Below are 18,241 nucleotides of genomic sequence, written 5' to 3'. Positions count from 1 at the left end.
GTTGAACGGGTACATTCATCATTACGGGCAAGTTACGTTCAATTGCGTTCCAATTTCTCATCCGAGGGGAGAGAATACTATAGAATATGTAAGGATGTAAAGTCAGCAGCACACGGTGCTTGTTATTGTGCTGGATTGCTTGCTGGATGAAAATACTGCGTTCTGATTGGTGCATTTCCATCCATCTTCGGAAATGCACCAATCAGAACGCAGTATTTTAATCCAGCAAGCAATCCAGCACGAAAACAAGCACCGTGTGCCGCTGGCTTAACTTACTGAAAATTAAACAAGGACAAAGTACACTTATGGCGCTAAAAGTGCGCTCTCCGAACGCACCTAAAGAAAACTGTTTTGCAACTGTTGTAAAATTTGTTAATTTGATTGGTGCATACTCTTGGATTTAGTTAAACGCAACCATTGGTTCACGTTCAGCCGAGAAAACTGCTCCACTTCCACTCAAGAGCAAATGTTCATGATTGGAGAATACTTTTAAATCTTTGGCAGGTCCGAACAGACGTACCAATCAGAGGCGTTTGCTACGGAACAGTAGCGGAGCAGTTTCTTCCGCTGAACGCGACCATTATGAATTTCTGTAAAAAATTAATGTACAAGATGATCTTGGTTTTCAAGTGGCATATATGAATCGATGATAAAATACTAGGAAGATAGCAATTTACTACATCTGAGGTTTGTTCTTTTTCGAACAATTTTTTTGAATCGCGGTGCACACTGGTGCAATTAAGTTAGAACGAAACAAATGTATTTTATTTCATTCTAACTTATTGCACCGATGTGCACCAGCGCCGGCACCAGTTTAGAAAGTTCCTCGAAAAAAGTACAAACTGCTAGTGATTTGGAAACTTTTCACGCGAAACAGCTGATTGCTCACACCGCACTGTTCGACATCGTCTTCGACAGCAAGATGGCAACGATCGTGAGAGCGCATTAAGGAACGAGCGATTTTCGGCAAATATCGCCAGTTGCGACGTTCTGAGTGGTTGTCAGCGGTATTCATTGGCTCGTGGTAATTATCTTCCGCCTCTCTATCCACACTATCGCCGTCGACGTACTAGAAAAAGTCGTTCACAGAACCGACAGTACGTCAGTAGCCTTGATCGCTTGTGACATCTCGAGAACGTGATGTAGCAGACGCCTTTAATTACTCTCGGTCGACTACGTTTGCAATATTAATGATTTCGACGGCACTGTGTGCCGTTGAAGTCTCGCGCGAATCAAGTTCGGAGTTTCTCGTAGACTCGCTCTGTCAAATTAATTCGTGTGATCTATCAACGAATCAGAGCCTCTGACAGGTTTGTCACTTTAATGTGTGGTTATCTTGTTGTATCGGATACCGATGATAGTGTTGTATGTCAAGTTGCACAAGTGCCTTTATTCTCTATGATTTTTAAGCTTACATTTACGTGCAAACATGGTGTACAAGGTTGAGAATTATAATCCTAATTACAATATCAAGGCACAGCCTGTAAGCTTATTCCGCTATTTTATATTTTGATTTTAAAAGGAGAGATATCAAGATTGAATTTAGTGAATATAGTAAATAGAATTCATTTATTGTTTTATAATAATTCTTATAGATTGCGTGTAAAGATGACCGCAGGCACCAGTTTAGTGGTACCCATAGTGTTATGGGGTCGTATAGCACCGACCCACTGTATCTCCTGTGTCTATTTGTCTCGGGATCAAAAGACACTGGTAACAGGATGTTACGACGGGCAAATATGTCTATGGCAAGTGGAGCCAGAAACATTGAAGGTACATGAAAGAACAAATGGTTGTTTTGTGATTTACTTTCCAATGTTCAATATATTTTACAATCCTTGTTTTAATACAGATGACTCCAAGATGCTTGCTTGTGGGACATACTGCTCCTATCATGTGTCTCAGTCGTGCTAGCGTCGTAATGGAGCAAAATTTCATTGTGAGCAGCAGCGAAAGTGGCGAGATGTGCACTTGGGATCTAGTCGACGGAAAGTGTCGTGAAGCGGTGAAGCTCAATAACATTCATACGCAAATGTTGCCCTATGTTTCTGCGGGCGGAGAAGACGTTAGACTATTTTGTTCTGGGTAGATATCGCTCTGTTCACATCAGATCGCGTATTAGATCCTTCGCGTATTTATCGGAAATATTTTCCTTTCGCCATTTCAGATATTATCCCGAAGTTTTAGTGATGGATCCGTTCAGTCTGGAAGTACTGTTCACCCTGAGTTCTCGCGTCAATCCGGACTGGATTAGCGCCTTGCACGTTTTGCGGCCGGCCAAACGGAAAGGTCGGTTCTACGTGCATACAAGTTAGTTACAGTCCATCACACCTACGCTTTATACCACAAATCGCTACCTTCTATCAACTTTGTTGCCGATAGATACTGTGTGTAAGGGTCAGTTATGTAACATGTTTTCTGCAACAAATTCGTAAGTTCTTAATACGAATTAATGGGGCAATCTGAATGTACCGTTTTGCTGTAATTTAAAACTCTTCATCTTCTGTCTTCCATGATGTTCTTCGAGCGATATGATCTTCCATACGAATCACATTCGATTACTCTTTTCGCGGTATCTTTTGGCATTTCATTATCTTTTATATGTTCCTTTTTTTATGTCAAGAATTGCGGTTACTAATGATAAAGATTTCTTGTTTTCGTTGTTTCCGTATCTGTTTTGAGAACGAGATATTAAGTTGGACATAGTAATTCTTACCGTTTGTGATTGTACATCAGTACAACTTGAAAATAACTAACGACACCCAAGGCACTTTACAGACGTTTCTCTTGTATTACAAGTCACTAGTCTATCACTTTTTTGGGCGATTAACCTAAAGAAGCTTTATGCTTTGGGTACAGCAAGGACTCTCCTATTAGAGAATATTCTGCGCGTCACCTTTCGGTGATCCGTTACGTAATTCTTTTTATAAACGTCCATATGTTTTGGACATAACCGGTTTGACAACAACGGTTCTATATACCTAATGTTTGGAATGAGATTACATTTAATAACGGTTACATTGTTACAGCATGTTAATGAAAGTGGACACACACCAGTGCGCTAGCGCTCTGGTAGCGGCTGTATCACTTCTCTCTATTTTTCTCGTTTGTTTCTTCTTTTTTCTTAAATCGTCATTCATACAATCGTCTCCTCCTTGCACTTCATTTTTTGCAACCATTACTAACATCTCGTTTCACCCCTTCACTTTTTGTTTATATCGATGTACCTCTCATCTCTAATCCTTACACACGAATGACACGTCATTTACATTCTTTGACACATTGTATTTCACTCGATATTCACTACGTTCTCGTAACACTCTTACCTGGTACACTATTTTTCTGTCTATCCGTAAGTATATATATTAATACATATTTACACAATAATAATTATAGACTGCACGCTATACATTAAGGCTAAACTCAATGAGAAGCATGCCAACGTTCTGACTTATTTCAATGTTATTTTGTAAATTGAAGATTTCACAGTAATCGCGGAGAAAAGTCACTCAATGTTCGGAAATTACACATTTAATATTTCCGCAACATATTTCGAGAGGAAAAGAACAAACGTCGTTGAAGTGTCGAATATGTAATTTGTACCGACTTTTTAAATTAATTTTTTATTTTCACAATGCTGCTTATATGTTTATTTCACGCGTTACGTTAATTTACGGCCCGCTAATTTATGTGTTTGATGCATAAAGTCGGACTAAAAGCTGGACGTATGTAACTAGTCGAAAGGACATTGAGAGGAGGAACATTAAACAGTAGACAAAAAAGGAAAACAAAAAATGAGATTGAGGAAACGCGAATTCTTATCGGTGCGATTCCACAAGATATCATTAATATTGTCTTCTAATCGACACTTGCGGTCCTTGCGGACTTCGCTCGGCCAAACAAAGTACTCGAGTACATACATAGTTCCTGTGTAACTGGAATAAGGCATAACTTCGCAGTAATTTAATACGCGTCGCTTTCTACTCTCCGCGGAAACCATCTGGCATGCGCTCGTAAAACCAGACCTTACGCATACGGGAATTATTATCGCTTGATGACGGCTCGCGTTACACTTGTATCGCGACTAGAATGACGCCGTTTCTCTAATCATCTGTTTAACCCGCTGTTTTGCGCCTCTAGCTCGCACACAACGATAAGAATGACCGTCATCGTTATTATTAATTGTAAATTAATGTGCCGGAGCTGATCCGATTTTGTGTTTCGTTGCGTCGGTGTGTGACAAACCTGACGAAACGCTCTCTCTCTCTCTCTCTTTCTCTCTCTCTCTCTCTCTCTCTCTCTCTCTCTCTCTCTCTCTCTCTCTCTCTCTCTCTCTTTCTCTCTCTCTCTCTCTCTCTCTCTCTCTCTCTCTCTCTCTCTCTCTCTCTCTCTCTCTCTCTCTCTATCGCTTCTTCAAACGCTACAACGTTCTCCTAGATTAACTTAACGCGCAACAGGCGCTTCCATTCATTTAAAGACGACGTCGTGCTGGCCCTGACGACTACCGGCATGGTCAAGGTGTGGACGCTCTTGGGACACGAGAATCGGAATAGCGAGCCCCTCTACGAGCACGAGAGCAAGCAGATACGCTGCTTGAACGCACTCGCGATGACTTGTTGTCCATACAATCAACGAACGGTGCTGATTGTGTGCTCCAAATTTTGGCAGGTAATTAGCGTCTTGTTATGCCAGCGAGCATGTAACGGGAGAACTCTCTGATCACTTCCCCCGTGATATCGTGAATATTTAAAACATCAATCTGCAATGATGCAAAGATGTTTGAGGAGGAACCGATCACAGATGCTTCTCTAAGAATACTTATTTGTATTGTATTTATGTACTTTAACTTTATTTAACACGCGTGTTTTCATGTGGATTTAACCTTAATATTATGTATAATGTTAAAGATTGTATCAATTTATTGCAAAGATTTATGACGCCGGTGACTTCTCGGTCCTCTGCTCGATAACGGCCCCGCGCGGCGAGCGTTGGATGGCGGGCGATTTTCTGGCTGCTGATCGAGTCATCTTGTGGAGCGATGAAGGTCATGGATATCTGTACAAACTTCCGGCCAAGTATGTACTCTCGCTGCAATACGATACGATATGATATGTTCAAAAGAACTTTCCGTCGATAAACGTCACTGATTGAGTCAAGTGTCGTGTAAAGATACTCCTTTTCTTCCCACTTTTGGGAGAGTTCGAGTTTTGCTCCCTGGCCGATAACGCGTTACTTAACAAATAATCTCCCGTCTTGTGCCTCGCGCATTTAATACTCGCAAGTTGAGTGACATTATATAACAACTTGATTGAAGTATTCGACTATGGAATTTTATTGATTAGCTCATATCCCTTTGTTACTTCTAGGGTTCTGGTACAACTTGACAGGTAGTTTCTCTTTGCGCATACACATAAGTATTGAAATCCTGCTGCAGACATAATACTCTCTAACAGATTGTTCTGCAAAGAAAATGTTCTACTAATTGGCAGCGAATTTAGTTTAGCCAGCATGGTTACGGTTACTAAAGCACACCTTTCTTCTCAACTGCAGTTTATAGCGGCTAACAGATGCTGAAATAGCGATGCCGAAATCAGTTATTAGCGTGTCTTTAATACCTGACTGTGATTAATGCGATGATGCACCTTCGGCGAGATGAAAAATTCACGGATGTCCTTACCGCGTGTTATCGTACTTTGGCGACCTGTGTTTTTGATCCTCGGTTGTACATTTCACGTAACTCTCGCAAGGGACACGAAGAAAGTTGATCCCTCGAAATCGCTTAGATTACTCGTTACTTTGTCGTGAACCTCTAACACATGTAACCGTCAGGCATATTAACTTACCAACACGAAAATGAGCTTTCCTCTTTCAATTTTTCAAAGGCTGAATGCTGTAGCGGCACTTGCTAGCAATGCACACTTTCGATATTTTAATTTCTTACTTATCTTTTTTATGATCATTTATCATGCGCCGACATGTTCGAAGTCGTGTAACCTTGCTTACTAAAATTCCATAACGTTTAATACAAACCGCCCTTGCAAAGTAGATCGAGACATTCCCTGTGTCATCCACTCTACAGTTGCTGTTATGACCTTTTACTCGAATCACAAGCGAAAATCCCTCGAAAACGGTCATTAGTACAAAAAGGTTGACATCAGGGAGGTAACCGTTGCGGTGTTAACGAGACAGAGATTAAGTTGCTGTTGATAAAGTAGAAACAAAATTTAACGAAACGGTAATCGAGACCGGTGCCGGCGAATCAGGTAAAATTCCTCTCTGTGGCGTTTTATTCTTTTTTCTTGCATTTAAAGATAATGAGAGAGACGCTTAGAGGGAACTCGCCGAGAGTATACGATATGATCCCCAGAGAACCTAATTTTCATATATGCACGTGAATTAACAATTAACACAACGGCCCATCTTACGGTGATGTCTTTTCCATATTACACATACTGCATTCTACGCGGGATCTCTGGTGTTCTTCTAGCAAGCTGAAGGGCAAGGCTCTCAGCAGGTAACCCGCATTACATCACATTCGCAGTACAATCTCTTTTAATATCTCTCTCTCTCTCTCTATCTCTCTCTCTCTCTCTCTCTCTCTCTCTCTCTCTCTCTCTCTCTCTCTCTCTCTCTCTCTCTTATCCTGTCTTTCTCTGTCTCTTTCTCTTTTTCTCTCTCTTTTCGTTCAGTGTTTGTTTCTGTCGTTATTCTCTTTCATTCTTCCATGTTCGTAAACACAGTGATTCGCTTGCACTCTTCCTTCTTCAGTACGAGGATGTGCGATAAATCATACTGTACGTATATATATACAGCTAAATTCGCGCATTGATGTCATCGCGGAGGCAAATAAAACGCGGAGATGCGTCGTATTTGAATTTGAAAATATTGGCTTATGGGGGAATTACGTATGGAAGGTTAAAGCTATTTTTACGAATTTTTTTAATAGAAACAGTAAGATCTATGGACTTGAAATTTTCAGTGTATTCATTAATGTTGTAAAAAGTATAAAATAAATTTTATTAAATCACAAGAATCGATCCCATTTGTAATTATACATAAAAATGCGAGTTCTATGTTTGCTGTCGATATAATTCCGAGCCTCTCACCACTCTGAAACCAAAAAATGAGAACAATTTTTTAAATATATATAGTTGTCATTATAGCCCGTACCAAAATGAAGACAGTAAAGCCAAGTTTGGAAAAATAATGACTGTACAAAAAAGAAAGTATCGTAAATGAAACTTTTTTCAGCTTGTAATCACGTTTAAAAAAAAATGAATAAAATAAAATATAACTGTGTTCGAGGCAGGGACGAAAACTACATGTTTACTGTATATTGTGTAAAAATTTCAAATTATTCAATCTTTCAATATTTCAATTTTTCAAATTATTCGGTTCAGTAGTTTTTGCGTAATCGTGTTGACAGTTTAAGAAAATGGTGTTTCCAGATAAACGCGTTTAAAGTTTTATGTGTACTTTCCACATAGATAGTAGCAAATTTATTTTATACTTTGAACATTCATGAATACACTGTGAAAATTTCAAGTCCATTGATTCTACCGTTTCTGTTAAAAACGTTTGTAAAAATAGCCTTGAAAACGGCTCCTTGAAAAATGCTCCGCATGTAATTCCCTCCGTATTGCATTGTAATGCAAATTGTACACGCATGTCGTCGTCGACAACGACACTCAAATGTGCAGGTGATGTTTTTACCTTTTCGCGCCTGTAACATTCGTGAGAACACTCACCCACTCACAAACAAACACACTCACACACACACACACACACAGACACACACATACACACGTACGATTTCTCTTATCAACATTTACATGCAAGTTTGCAAATATCTACACTCGTACGTGATTACACGCGCATCATGATCATTGGCAACCCTTAATCGTCCAAACAGATAATGTGAGCGAGATGAAAATACAAAGATGCGCCGCGGAGGAAGGTAAATGTGACAAAGAATCACGTATATCGCCATATCCCCTTCTCATTACTTGTGTTCTCACATTTCTGTTCGCTTTGAGTTGCTTTGCACTGATCTTGTTAAGTCTGCGATGACACAACAGACGCGACACAAAGGTTGAACGGAGGAGATCCTCCTGAGCGCGGTGAAGCATATCTCCGGTGTTTCTGGACTTGAGGAAAGAGAAAATCCGTCGCTATTGTTCTCTCAGTCGGAATGCACGATATTGACGTAACTCGGGGATTTCTACAGATATCTCTCTGCCTTTGTGTCGTTCGTGACGGTTCGAAAATGCTGTCGCTTCGCGAGAAGGCGTTTACTCGCAGCAGCGTTCGCTTGCTAGTAAACATAGATAGTGAATAATCATGCATATTTGAAATTACTCGATGTAATACGAAGCTTATGCAATGTAATAGAATAATTACTATTCGTGGACATGCGTATGTGCGCCTCCTCGCGCGAACATGTATAATTACGGTTCTCCCGATTTATCTCAGTCATGAGGGAAACGGTGTCCACGAGTAGTAGCTGGAGCGCTTCACCGAGACCAGGATGATCGCTAATCACAGGTTTTCTTTGCATGATACGTAGTAGCGTCGCGGACAACAAGAACTTCCACACCGCCGGTGCCGAGTACGATCAGCCGTATTTGTATTGCACGCTAACGCAGCCCGGAGATAAGGTGAGAAGCGTTTCGTCTAATAACATCTGGATCAATGGTAATAAGAAGCATTAGAACCCTTGGATTGTTTTATCAGGAACGCATCTTAATCGCTCGTTCCTCGAGTCTTTAAAGTAGTTTTTGAAATAATTCTCAGATACTTCGGTCAGCAGTCTCTCAAGATTCTTTGCGTCTTAAGAATCTTCAATCTTGAAGACTTTCGCTGCTGGGATCGCTTGTCTCTGAAATTTCCAACTCATTGAGTCTCTCCTGAGATTGTTTCCTCCAAGTCCTTTTCTAGTCAACCAATGTTCCAATTGAGCCAAATTTGTCATCACACTCTGTTAGCGAATCTCGCATCTCTATTAACAAGTTGCTGATTTTTATCTCATGTGTTTCAGCCTCTTTCATGTCCGCCGGCGATGCGACTGGTCACAGTGCAGCGTCAGAACAAGACCCTGAAGTACCTGCTGCGTGGAGACAGCGAAGGTGTTGTTATCCTGTGGACGGTGCCGGACATCACGACGCAGCAGCTCGCTCAGATATGTCAGAACGATGGGTCATCGCCACCCGCGTTATCACCGACCGTGAAGACGAGTCTTACCGCTGCCTGGGACGCGATGAAGCCACCTCCTGTGGGAATACTCGACCAGCTAGACTCCGGCGACGGACAGGGCATCAAGCTGACCGCTTGCATATACTTGCCGCAGCAGAGTCGGCTGGTGGTCGGTCGTGAAGACGGCAGTATCATCATCGTGCCAGCGACACAGACCGTGATGCTTCAGCTACTCCATGGCAATCATCAGCAGTACGATGGTAGCGTATCTCTTGTCGTTTTCGAGGAGTTTGCATGTGTGTACTTAACATATACTTGAAGACTTTCTTACAATCCGAATGTTCGCTTTTTCTCCACGTTATCAGATTGGCCACCGCATCAAGTCCTCCTAGGTCACTCGGGACGAGTGAATTGCTTGCTTTATCCTCACGGCGCGGCGCCTCGTTATGATCGCACTCATCTCGTTTCCGGTTCCGTTGACTTCGCCGTGTGCCTCTGGGATCTGTACGCCGGCACGTTGATCCATCGGTTTTGCGTTCACGCCGGCGAAATTACGCAATTGATGGTGCCGCCCGACAATTGCAGTGTACGACAATTCGTTTATTCTTCTATATCGTTGAGATAAGATTTATTTAATTTTTTTTTAATCGCCTCAGTCAAGTCAGTTTGTATTTGCGAGAAATATCGTTCCTCATTAGACCATTATTCGAGACTGATGTATTGAAAAATACTCGTTACATTTGCAGCCCAGGATACAGAAGTGCGTTTGTAGTGTCGCGTCGGATCACAGCGTCACGTTACTCTCGTTAGCCGAGAGGAAATGCGTCGTGCTCGCCTCACGACACCTTTTCCCGGTTGTGACTATCAAGTGGAGACCGTTGGATGACTTTATGATAGTCGGGTGTTCCGACGGAGCCGTATACGTCTGGCAAATGGAAACCGGTCACTTGGATCGTGTACTGCACGGTTTGTCAGCATCATGTTGTCTTGGCTTTTTAAACGAATCGTTTGTCTTTTCTCCGAGTATTTTAATTCTTAACATTTACGATTCTTACGTCTTTGAAACTTCAAATTTTTTTATCATGAATGATATTCGCACAATACTGCGTCAAGTATTGTTTTATTTGTATCGTTAAAATTTATGAAAATTTGAAAAGTAAAAGATATCAGATAATACAAAAAAATAATGAAAATATGAGAAAAAAGAGTATTATGTTATTTATACAATATGAGGTTAATATTTTACATGAAAAAATAAAAATCGGTAAAAATTTGATCATACTTATCTTTTCATGTGTAGAAATGACATTTGTAGAAATGACAGATTTTTATAGGTATTATCTTTTTACAGGTATTATTGCGGAAGAAGTGCTCTACGCATGCGACGAGAACACTCTAGCAACTGCCGGAGGATCCGGCGCTGGCGGTGAGCTAGGATTAGCCAATCCTGCCGTGCATTTCTTTAGGTAAATGAAATCTTGCAGCACGGATGGTGAGAATTTTGCGTGTTTTTAAGCGAAGTAAACCTTTGCGGGATAACGTTCTCCGTTACAGTCCGTCCAATTTTCGCTTCTCAGGGGTTTACGACATCGCAACTTGTCGGCAATCAGACACGCGACCCAGAGGGGGCTGCATCAGCTGCAGCAACTGCACGGCGGACATGGTCCCGATCACGGAAATCAGATAAAAGCCAAGGGCTCGCCGCTGATGATCCAAGGCTTCAGGAGTAATCCAAAGGACCCAGAGAGTCACATTCTGTTCTTCGACATAGAAGCGTTGATAGGTACGCAGAGAAAAAGATCATTCTACTGTGCTAAAAAATTAATAAAAAGAAAACTTGTTATAGAATTCGTATATTGTGTACATGATAATGTAAAAACGTATGCGATTCTTTCCTCTGTCACAGTACAATTACTCAGTGACGAGTACGGTGCCATGTCGCCCGGTTCTCTGGAAGCGCAAGGCTTGATTTCCGCCGCCGAGTATCAGAAAGTTGCGGCGCTCACTCAGTCCGCTAGTCCTGATGCTCACAAAAAGATTGTCGGTAAGAATTGTCTTTGGATATAATTTAATTATGATGAAATATGCTGTATAAAGAGAAAGAAAGTCCAATATATATACACGTGCATTTTGTAATCAGATCTTTCGCAATTCTACTTGCTTAAGAACCAAGATTGCAGGTATCTTCATTAATGTGTCCCTTTGTAGACTTTTTTGGTCGTGTCAAGGATAAAGCGGGCGATGTTGAGCGAATATTGAAGGAGAAGGATCGTCACGGTACCGTGCTTTGTTATTGTTATTTGTTCTGCAAATCACGCTGCATACCCGTCGATTTTATCTCACGCACGTCGAGAATGCCTTAAATCTTTAAAATCCCCATAAAATAACATTTGAGATAGAAGGTATAGTTTCTCATTTCTTCGTCTACGACACGCGATATAAGTTTTTCGAAGAGATTTCATTATTCTCGTAATCTTCTTCTTTCCTAGGATTCCTCGAAAATACTTGGTCGACGATTCGCTTTCCTCTCCGTTGACTGACATTTACAACTCGATATCGAGCTTATTTTTCATAAATCTTTTGATTTATGCGATTGTCACAATCGGAGTACAGATTTTTTAACGTCCGTTTTATATTTTATCCGCAAAAAGCGATTCCACGCACGAGGCTCGAGTTACGGTATCACGTCGGCTGTTACGTTTTCAGTGTGTTATCAGCTTTCTTTATTGCGTGTGTTTTCTGGAATTATATATATTCGAACTTTATGCTAATACCGTAATTCACTTTGAATTTTTATTCCATTTATACTCACATCTTTGAATTTTTATACATTTTCTAAGTTCTTTAATCCATCGTTTCTTAATCACAAAATCCTCATAGATATCAATTTTTTAATCCATTTCGGTCAACAGCTTCAAACGCAAGAGTTCCCATCTTTTTGTTCCTAATAGGTTGCAGTAATATTAACGTTCCTTTGTAGATGTCCTCGGTTCATGTATTCATCCAGTAGACGTTTTGTTGCGACTGTCCTTCTCGAGATTATCACTCTATCTAAAAGCGTAAATCTCTTTCTACATAGGTATATTGGCTAAGATGAAGGAGGGTGCGGAGAATGTGCACACTAAGTTACAGGCCAAAGCGGAAAGCGTCGGCCTCAAGCCGTCAACGTTTGACGGCAAAGGTTAGACATTTTGAAAACGAAAAGTTTCTGTAGTTCCCACACGACGATACTTCGCATGGACGTACTTTCCACTTCAGAATGCCGTTACGCTTTATGATTTTTCTGTGTCGATAGATAGAAATTGCGACTAGTTTCTTCAATGCACCTCGCTATTTTTCAGCAGTTTTCTTCACTATATTTGTCTAGATTATTCTATTCTTAACACTTCCATTAGGATCTCCATGCAAGAGTCACCAAGCAGAAAGGTAGACATCACTGTCGCCGAAGTCACTTTAATTTTGATTTGAATATGCACGCTTGAGAGCTTTCCAACAATATTTTATGTACTCGTCTTCACAGAATTATCACCGCTTGTCTTTGATTTTGTGACACTTGTGTACAACGTTTCCGTTCAAGGATCAAAGGTTATTGTGTGTGCGTGTATGTTTTACAGTCGCACTACTTTGATGTCGCCGAACACTTCCCGGGAATTTTCTTTAGTTGACTTTCTCACCAATATGTTCTGTGTACTTATTGTATTTTGTTGTTGAAGTTGCTCTCCAGTCGTGTTGCACCATAGTTGTCTTCACCGTTCCGGTCAAAGCATCAAGCACGTTGCAATATTAATATCGCTTTGACGCTTTGCAGGTGAAAATTGGAACAACAACGACGTGACGAAGAACAACTTGAAGCGGAATGGCGCGTTCAGCGAGCCCAACGCAACGATGGAAGTAGCCCAATTGCTGTTGAGCCTTTTGCACGCCTGGGGCATGGATCCAGATTTGGATCGGGTCTGCGAGGGAAAGCTGGGTTTGCTGCGGCCTATGGTTCCTGTATCGTTCGGCGTGTTGTCTAAGGGAGGTATGCTCCAACAAAACAGTAATATATATTTCTGTGCGTGAAACGATCATTTGGAAGAAACCGTTTGATGTTATGTATCGCCGCGATCAGAAAAAAATTAGAAAATTAATTTCTGATATGAAGCAATCTTCGTGTTCGAAACAGAATAACACTTAAAATTTGTTATTTCCTGATGCAAGATATAATATTTAGAAGAGACCGTGTATTACAGGTTACATGTCGTTGTTACTACCAACTTGGCAGACACAGCTCGAGCCGGTCGGCGAGCCCGCAACGCAGTTGGAGCAGCGCTTACCAGCTGAACTGGTCAGACAAGAGAGGCTCACTAGAGCATTCACTGCGAGAGCGCATTGGGAATTATCGACAACTTTAACGAGCAATCATTTATTGGCCGTGGTCGCTTTGGCAAACACTTTAATGTCGATGAACAACGCGACGTTTGTACCTGAACAAGAGCGAAATCGTAAGATGCACAGGTGAGTTTGTAATAAAATAAGAACGCAATTGAAATAGATATTCTGAGGCACACAATATGATGAATTTATCTAGTCTATACTTATTTACATCCTATTGAATGCGATTCATTATATATTTCGTGATGGTATGAAACTAAGTTAATGTCAAATGTAAAAGTGGATACACACCAAGAGTGAACAAAATTGAGAGATGAGAAGTAAATATCTTGTAAATAGGCCGGGAAATAGAGGTGCAGTGAACTGGAATAAAACGGAAGAGGAAAATGAGGAGATCTACACGGTGCAACAGGCACAAATCAAGCAGGGTTGGTCCCTTCTCGCAACGTTGCATTGTGTATTGTTACCCGATAAGGTCGCGACGCAAGGTGGCGCGAAGACTTTCAAGCGACCGCAAGTAGAGATGATGGCACGAAGATGGCAACATCAGTGTGTGGAGGTACGTTATTGAGATGAGACATTTGAGACAAATCTTCTTCTCACATCTATATATCATATTGCGACATTTTTATCACAGATTCGGGATTTAGTTTGGCAAGTCATTGAAAATTGCAAGTATTACACAGGTATTATTAACTTCGTTCTTAGTGATGATTTCTTGATGATGCATTCTTAGATTCGAGAAGCAGCGCAAGCTTTGCTGCTCGCCGAACTTGGCAGGATGGGACCAAAGGGTCGTAAAGCGCTTGTCGACAGTTGGTCGCAATATTTGCCAATGTACAGCACTCAAGAACCTATCGCGCCACAACCGCAGAGCCAGAACTCGCCGGCGCCCGGAAGCCCAGTGCCGCCGTCCGAATCGCAACCGGAGGAAGAAGATGAAGAGGAGGAATTAGCGGAAGGTGAGCTATCTCCAGTAATAAAACTGAATGCTAACCTGCATGTATATTTTTAACAAGTGCAAACTAGATCTGCAATTATATTTTTGTATTTCTAATTTTAATCAACGAGTCTCGCAATTTCTCACGACCTGACGAAATCACTCCGAATTAAGTACTACTACTTCATAATGCGTTTTCCTCAGCAGAAATGAGTATAGCCAGGAAACCGTCGAGCGTAGCGGAATTGAAACGAAAGCAAACCACAGCGGTGGTGCTGTTGGGCGTGATAGGAGCCGAATTTGGTCAGGATGTAACCACGGTGAATCAGAGAAGAGACAACGAGCAAAGACGGAAGAGCTCGATCGTAGAGGGCTTCGGTATAGGAAATAACAATCTCGCTAGGCACACCAGCATGGCGCTCACTCATCTCTTGCACGCGCCTCATTCTCCGAAGTTGCCAATGCACACTGCGCTACGAAGGGCTGCCATCGATCTCATTGGTAGGGGATTCACCGTGTGGGAACCTTATCTCGACGTGTCGAAGGTAAGAGATAATTCAAGATAACTCATGGAAATATCAATTTTTTTTAATTTTAAATTTAAATTTGCAACGTTCAACTGCACCATTTTTATGATTATTGCCACAGGTTTTACTGGGCCTATTGGAAATGTGTTGCGACGCGGATAAGTTAGTGCCGAGCCTGACGTACGGCCTTCCTCTCACACCGCAAGCCGACACTTGTCGCACAGCTCGTCACGCTTTGACCTTGATCGCCACCGCTAGACCAGCCGCCTTCATCACCACGATGGCCCGCGAGGTCGCGAGATTCAATACTCTTCAACAGAACGCTCAGACGTTGAACGTAAATTTAGGCGCGAGCGTATTGACCAGGGCGAAGCCAGAGATTCTCAGGATCGTGGAACAGTTGATCGACAAGATGCAAAGCGAGATGAGCGATCTTCTTGTGGAGGTACTAGCGGAATTTCACTTTCGCTATAATATAAACTCTCACCACGTGAACTTTGCGCGTGTATAAGTGAAATGATACGTTTTAATTCGTATCGTGCGGCTAAGTAATGATTGCTCGTTCTGTCTGCAGGTCATGGACATCATTCTGCATTGTTTGGATCCAGGCCACCTGAAGATGAAGCCTCTAAACGAAGTATTCCCGGCAGTGTGCAGATTCAATCAGGTAAACCAATCACGACATTCAGATCTAAGTTATGAGATCTTCATATCTTATATCAATCTCAATCTTGGTAATAGATATTTTTAATTCGGGCGAGTCTCAAGCCATGTAACGATCCTCGAACGTTGCAAAGTTCTGTTGCATTTTCATACTTACAGAGACGTTTGCGATTTAGTTCTTCTTTCACTTGTAGGTCAGTCACTGTCCGGCTACACGCAGGATAGCAGTTGGTAGTCGCAGCGGTCAGTTAGCATTGTATGAGTTAAGAGGCAACGTGAAATGTCAGACCGTCTCGGCTCATTCGGCACCGGTTACCGCGTTAGCGTTCTCACCGGAGGGAAAGTTCCTCGTCAGTTACTCTTGTTCCGAGAACAAGCTCTGTTTCTGGCAGGTGAGGGATTTTGCTTCTCCGCAGAATATGTTCGATATACTTGCTCTTGTCGCCAGCGCTTAACTTTCCTTGTCCTCTCGATTTGCCAGCAAACCAGCAGCGGCATGTTCGGCTTGGGTAACTCGCAGACGCGTTGCGTCAAGTCGTACAGCACAGCGCCTATCAACGATGTGGCACGATTGAATCCTATGCGCTTGGCACGGTTGATATGGATCAACAATCGCACAGTCACCCTGATGCTCGCGGACGGCTCGGAGACGCGTTTCAACGTCTGAACGCGATCGCGCAAGTTTGGCCGACACTCGCCGAAGTTCGTTCGGCGAGTGACGCGAGCAGCTTGCTCGCCGTCTTCGGCGCTGGCGCGCATTGCGCCAAACCTGGTTTACACAGTGTCTCCTTGTCGGCAGATTTTTTACGAGAGTATTAAGCATAATCAACGCAACGATACTAGCGACGCAATGTTTTTCTATGTAGCTTGATAGCACCCGAAACACTATAGAGCCGCTAACGAGTCGTTAACGGATTTTTTCAGAAGAATGTTAATGAGCAGAGGGGAAGGAGCGATTCTCCATGTGCGTGTGTGTCAAGCTTGAGGAAGCACGTATACAGCAGAAATTTAGCAGCGATTGTAATTGTATCCAGTTAGCGGGAGAGCAGCACCGTGTAATCCAGGCGTCGGCGCTGACCGCAGTTACGAAATGTTTCCTCTGTTTATTAGCATTGTTGGAAATGCAAGATTTAGAAGATCACAGCTGCTGAGCAAAGTTATGTCGGCGCGACTCTAGCCAAAGTATAATTCAGCCGAGAGAGCGCCGTCGCCGATATTCCGGCGCGTTCGTTGGTTATTTAATTGATAATGTTAGTATTGAATAATCCGAACAACTACGCTATGTTTCACCGTGAGCACTATGTTGCCGTCACATACGACCGGTTACCGGACGCTGGGTCCGGTGTTCGACACGGCTGGAACGTACATGGACCATCGGCAGTAATTTCGCACGGATCAGCCAAGCTTTCAGAGGGGCCGCGCGACACGAATTTGTTCCTTCCAATCCCCCGGAAGCCGTGGCGCTGGTTAGACGTATACAGTTCGTTGCATATTGTCGCGAGGAAGTTTTAGTCTTATTAACGATCGAATATTTTGTCATACACTTAGATACTCGGTAGGGGTAGGGGAGAAGTTGCAATCCAGTATCGTTTTATTCGAAGTCACGGAGGGACACACATTCTACTTGTACCTTTATTCTGTAAATATTGCTCGTGAAACGGCGACCAGCGGCTTCCGGGGGATTGAACTCACACGCGTCTCTTCGTCGCCTCCCTTCGTTACTTGGTTTCCTCTCGGTGGGTCTCCTCGAGTCTCACACGGGTTCTTCGGTCCGCGAGACTTTCGCCGCGTGTCTCTCGCTACGCTTACCGAGCAAAGCACTCATTAGCCAGATATTGAGAAGTCTACGTTGTCCCGATCGCGCATTTCTTGATTTTAGTAAGTAGCGAATGTGCATAAGGAAGAGACAGTTGAAGGAGGAGAGTATAGTTAAGAGCGCCAGCGACGGAAGCGCTTGTCCGCGGTCGTCGCCTTGCCGCTCCGCTGTCAGGTCTAACACTTGTCACGCTAATTTGACGATATTCCACGATTGACTAACCGACACTAGTATTTATTTCATCACCGTAGGATATGGAGTGAGGAACGAGTGCGCTCACGCTCTTCGAAGATGCGCCATATTAGCCATATTAGCCAAATTCTCATTGCTCGTCTAGACGGCGGCAGGCAAAAGTCGCTCGATCCTCCGTCAAATTTTGTCTGAACAGAGATAAGATTCACGGAGTCTAGACAGATAATGCCCCGCCGTCTAGACGGATGATGATGAGAACCCGGTCCAATTCGAAGAGTCGCATCGCCTCACCGCTCTTCTGTCGTTCTCTCTCTCTCCCCTCTCTCTCTCTCTCTCTCTCTCTCTCTCTCTCTCTCTCTCTCTCTCTCTCTCTCTCTCTCTCTCTCTCTCTCTCTCTCTCTCTCTCTCTCTCTCTCTCTCTCTCTCTCTCTCTCTTCTCTCTCTCTCTCTCTCTCTCTCTCTCTCTCTCTCTCTTTTTCTTTCTTTCCTTATCGAAGGTTTTTCTTCGTTTGACAGAGCGACAGAGTATCGCGTACA

At 42.6% G+C, this 18,241-nt stretch overlaps 1 protein-coding gene across 15 annotated transcripts; it reads left to right on the top strand.

Annotated features, from left to right (window-relative positions):
* The first annotated feature begins 620 nt into the window (after positions 1 to 620).
* On the top strand, positions 621 to 18,051 carry Rbcn-3B (WD repeat-containing protein Rbcn-3B). 15 transcript variants are annotated; one of them, XM_025299208.1, is made up of 27 exons: positions 621 to 687; positions 878 to 1,024; positions 1,596 to 1,773; positions 1,853 to 2,085; positions 2,168 to 2,310; positions 4,478 to 4,668; positions 4,930 to 5,075; positions 5,367 to 5,387; positions 6,488 to 6,514; positions 8,567 to 8,657; positions 9,038 to 9,452; positions 9,558 to 9,778; positions 9,939 to 10,158; positions 10,544 to 10,658; positions 10,770 to 10,975; positions 11,099 to 11,236; positions 11,401 to 11,469; positions 12,272 to 12,373; positions 13,001 to 13,213; positions 13,425 to 13,689; positions 13,906 to 14,125; positions 14,303 to 14,528; positions 14,711 to 15,051; positions 15,155 to 15,478; positions 15,608 to 15,700; positions 15,891 to 16,088; positions 16,178 to 18,051. In XM_025299208.1, the coding sequence occupies exons 3-27, from the start codon at positions 1,609 to 1,611 to the stop codon at positions 16,361 to 16,363; spliced, it is 4,569 nt and encodes a 1,522-aa protein (XP_025154993.1). In that variant the 5' UTR covers positions 621 to 687; positions 878 to 1,024; positions 1,596 to 1,608; the 3' UTR covers positions 16,364 to 18,051. The 15 variants fall into 15 exon arrangements, with proteins under 15 accessions (XP_025154993.1, XP_025154997.1, XP_025155000.1 ...); XM_025299212.1 differs by lacking the exon at positions 621 to 687 and having other exon boundaries at positions 748 to 1,024; positions 8,570 to 8,657; XM_025299213.1 differs by lacking the exon at positions 621 to 687 and having other exon boundaries at positions 749 to 1,024; positions 2,168 to 2,289.
* The last annotated feature ends 190 nt before the right edge of the window (positions 18,052 to 18,241 follow it).

The sequence above is a fragment of the Harpegnathos saltator genome, unplaced genomic scaffold (genome assembly GCF_003227715.2).
Source record: "Harpegnathos saltator strain DR-91 unplaced genomic scaffold, Hsal_v8.6 scaffold255, whole genome shotgun sequence".
Taxonomy (NCBI): domain Eukaryota; kingdom Metazoa; phylum Arthropoda; class Insecta; order Hymenoptera; family Formicidae; genus Harpegnathos; species Harpegnathos saltator.
This window is presented reverse-complemented; position numbering and strand designations above follow the sequence as displayed.

Bases quoted from the DNA above. Each gene is read 5' to 3' on its own strand.
- Rbcn-3B (XM_025299208.1), top strand. From the start codon at position 1,609: ATGACCGCAGGCACCAGTTTAGTGGTACCCATAGTGTTATGGGGTCGT. The intron at 1,774-1,852 runs GTACATGAAAGA...GTTTTAATACAG, and splicing joins TGGAGCCAGAAACATTGAAG to ATGACTCCAAGATGCTTGCT. The intron at 5,076-5,366 runs GTATGTACTCTC...TGTTACTTCTAG, and splicing joins CTGTACAAACTTCCGGCCAA to GGTTCTGGTACAACTTGACA.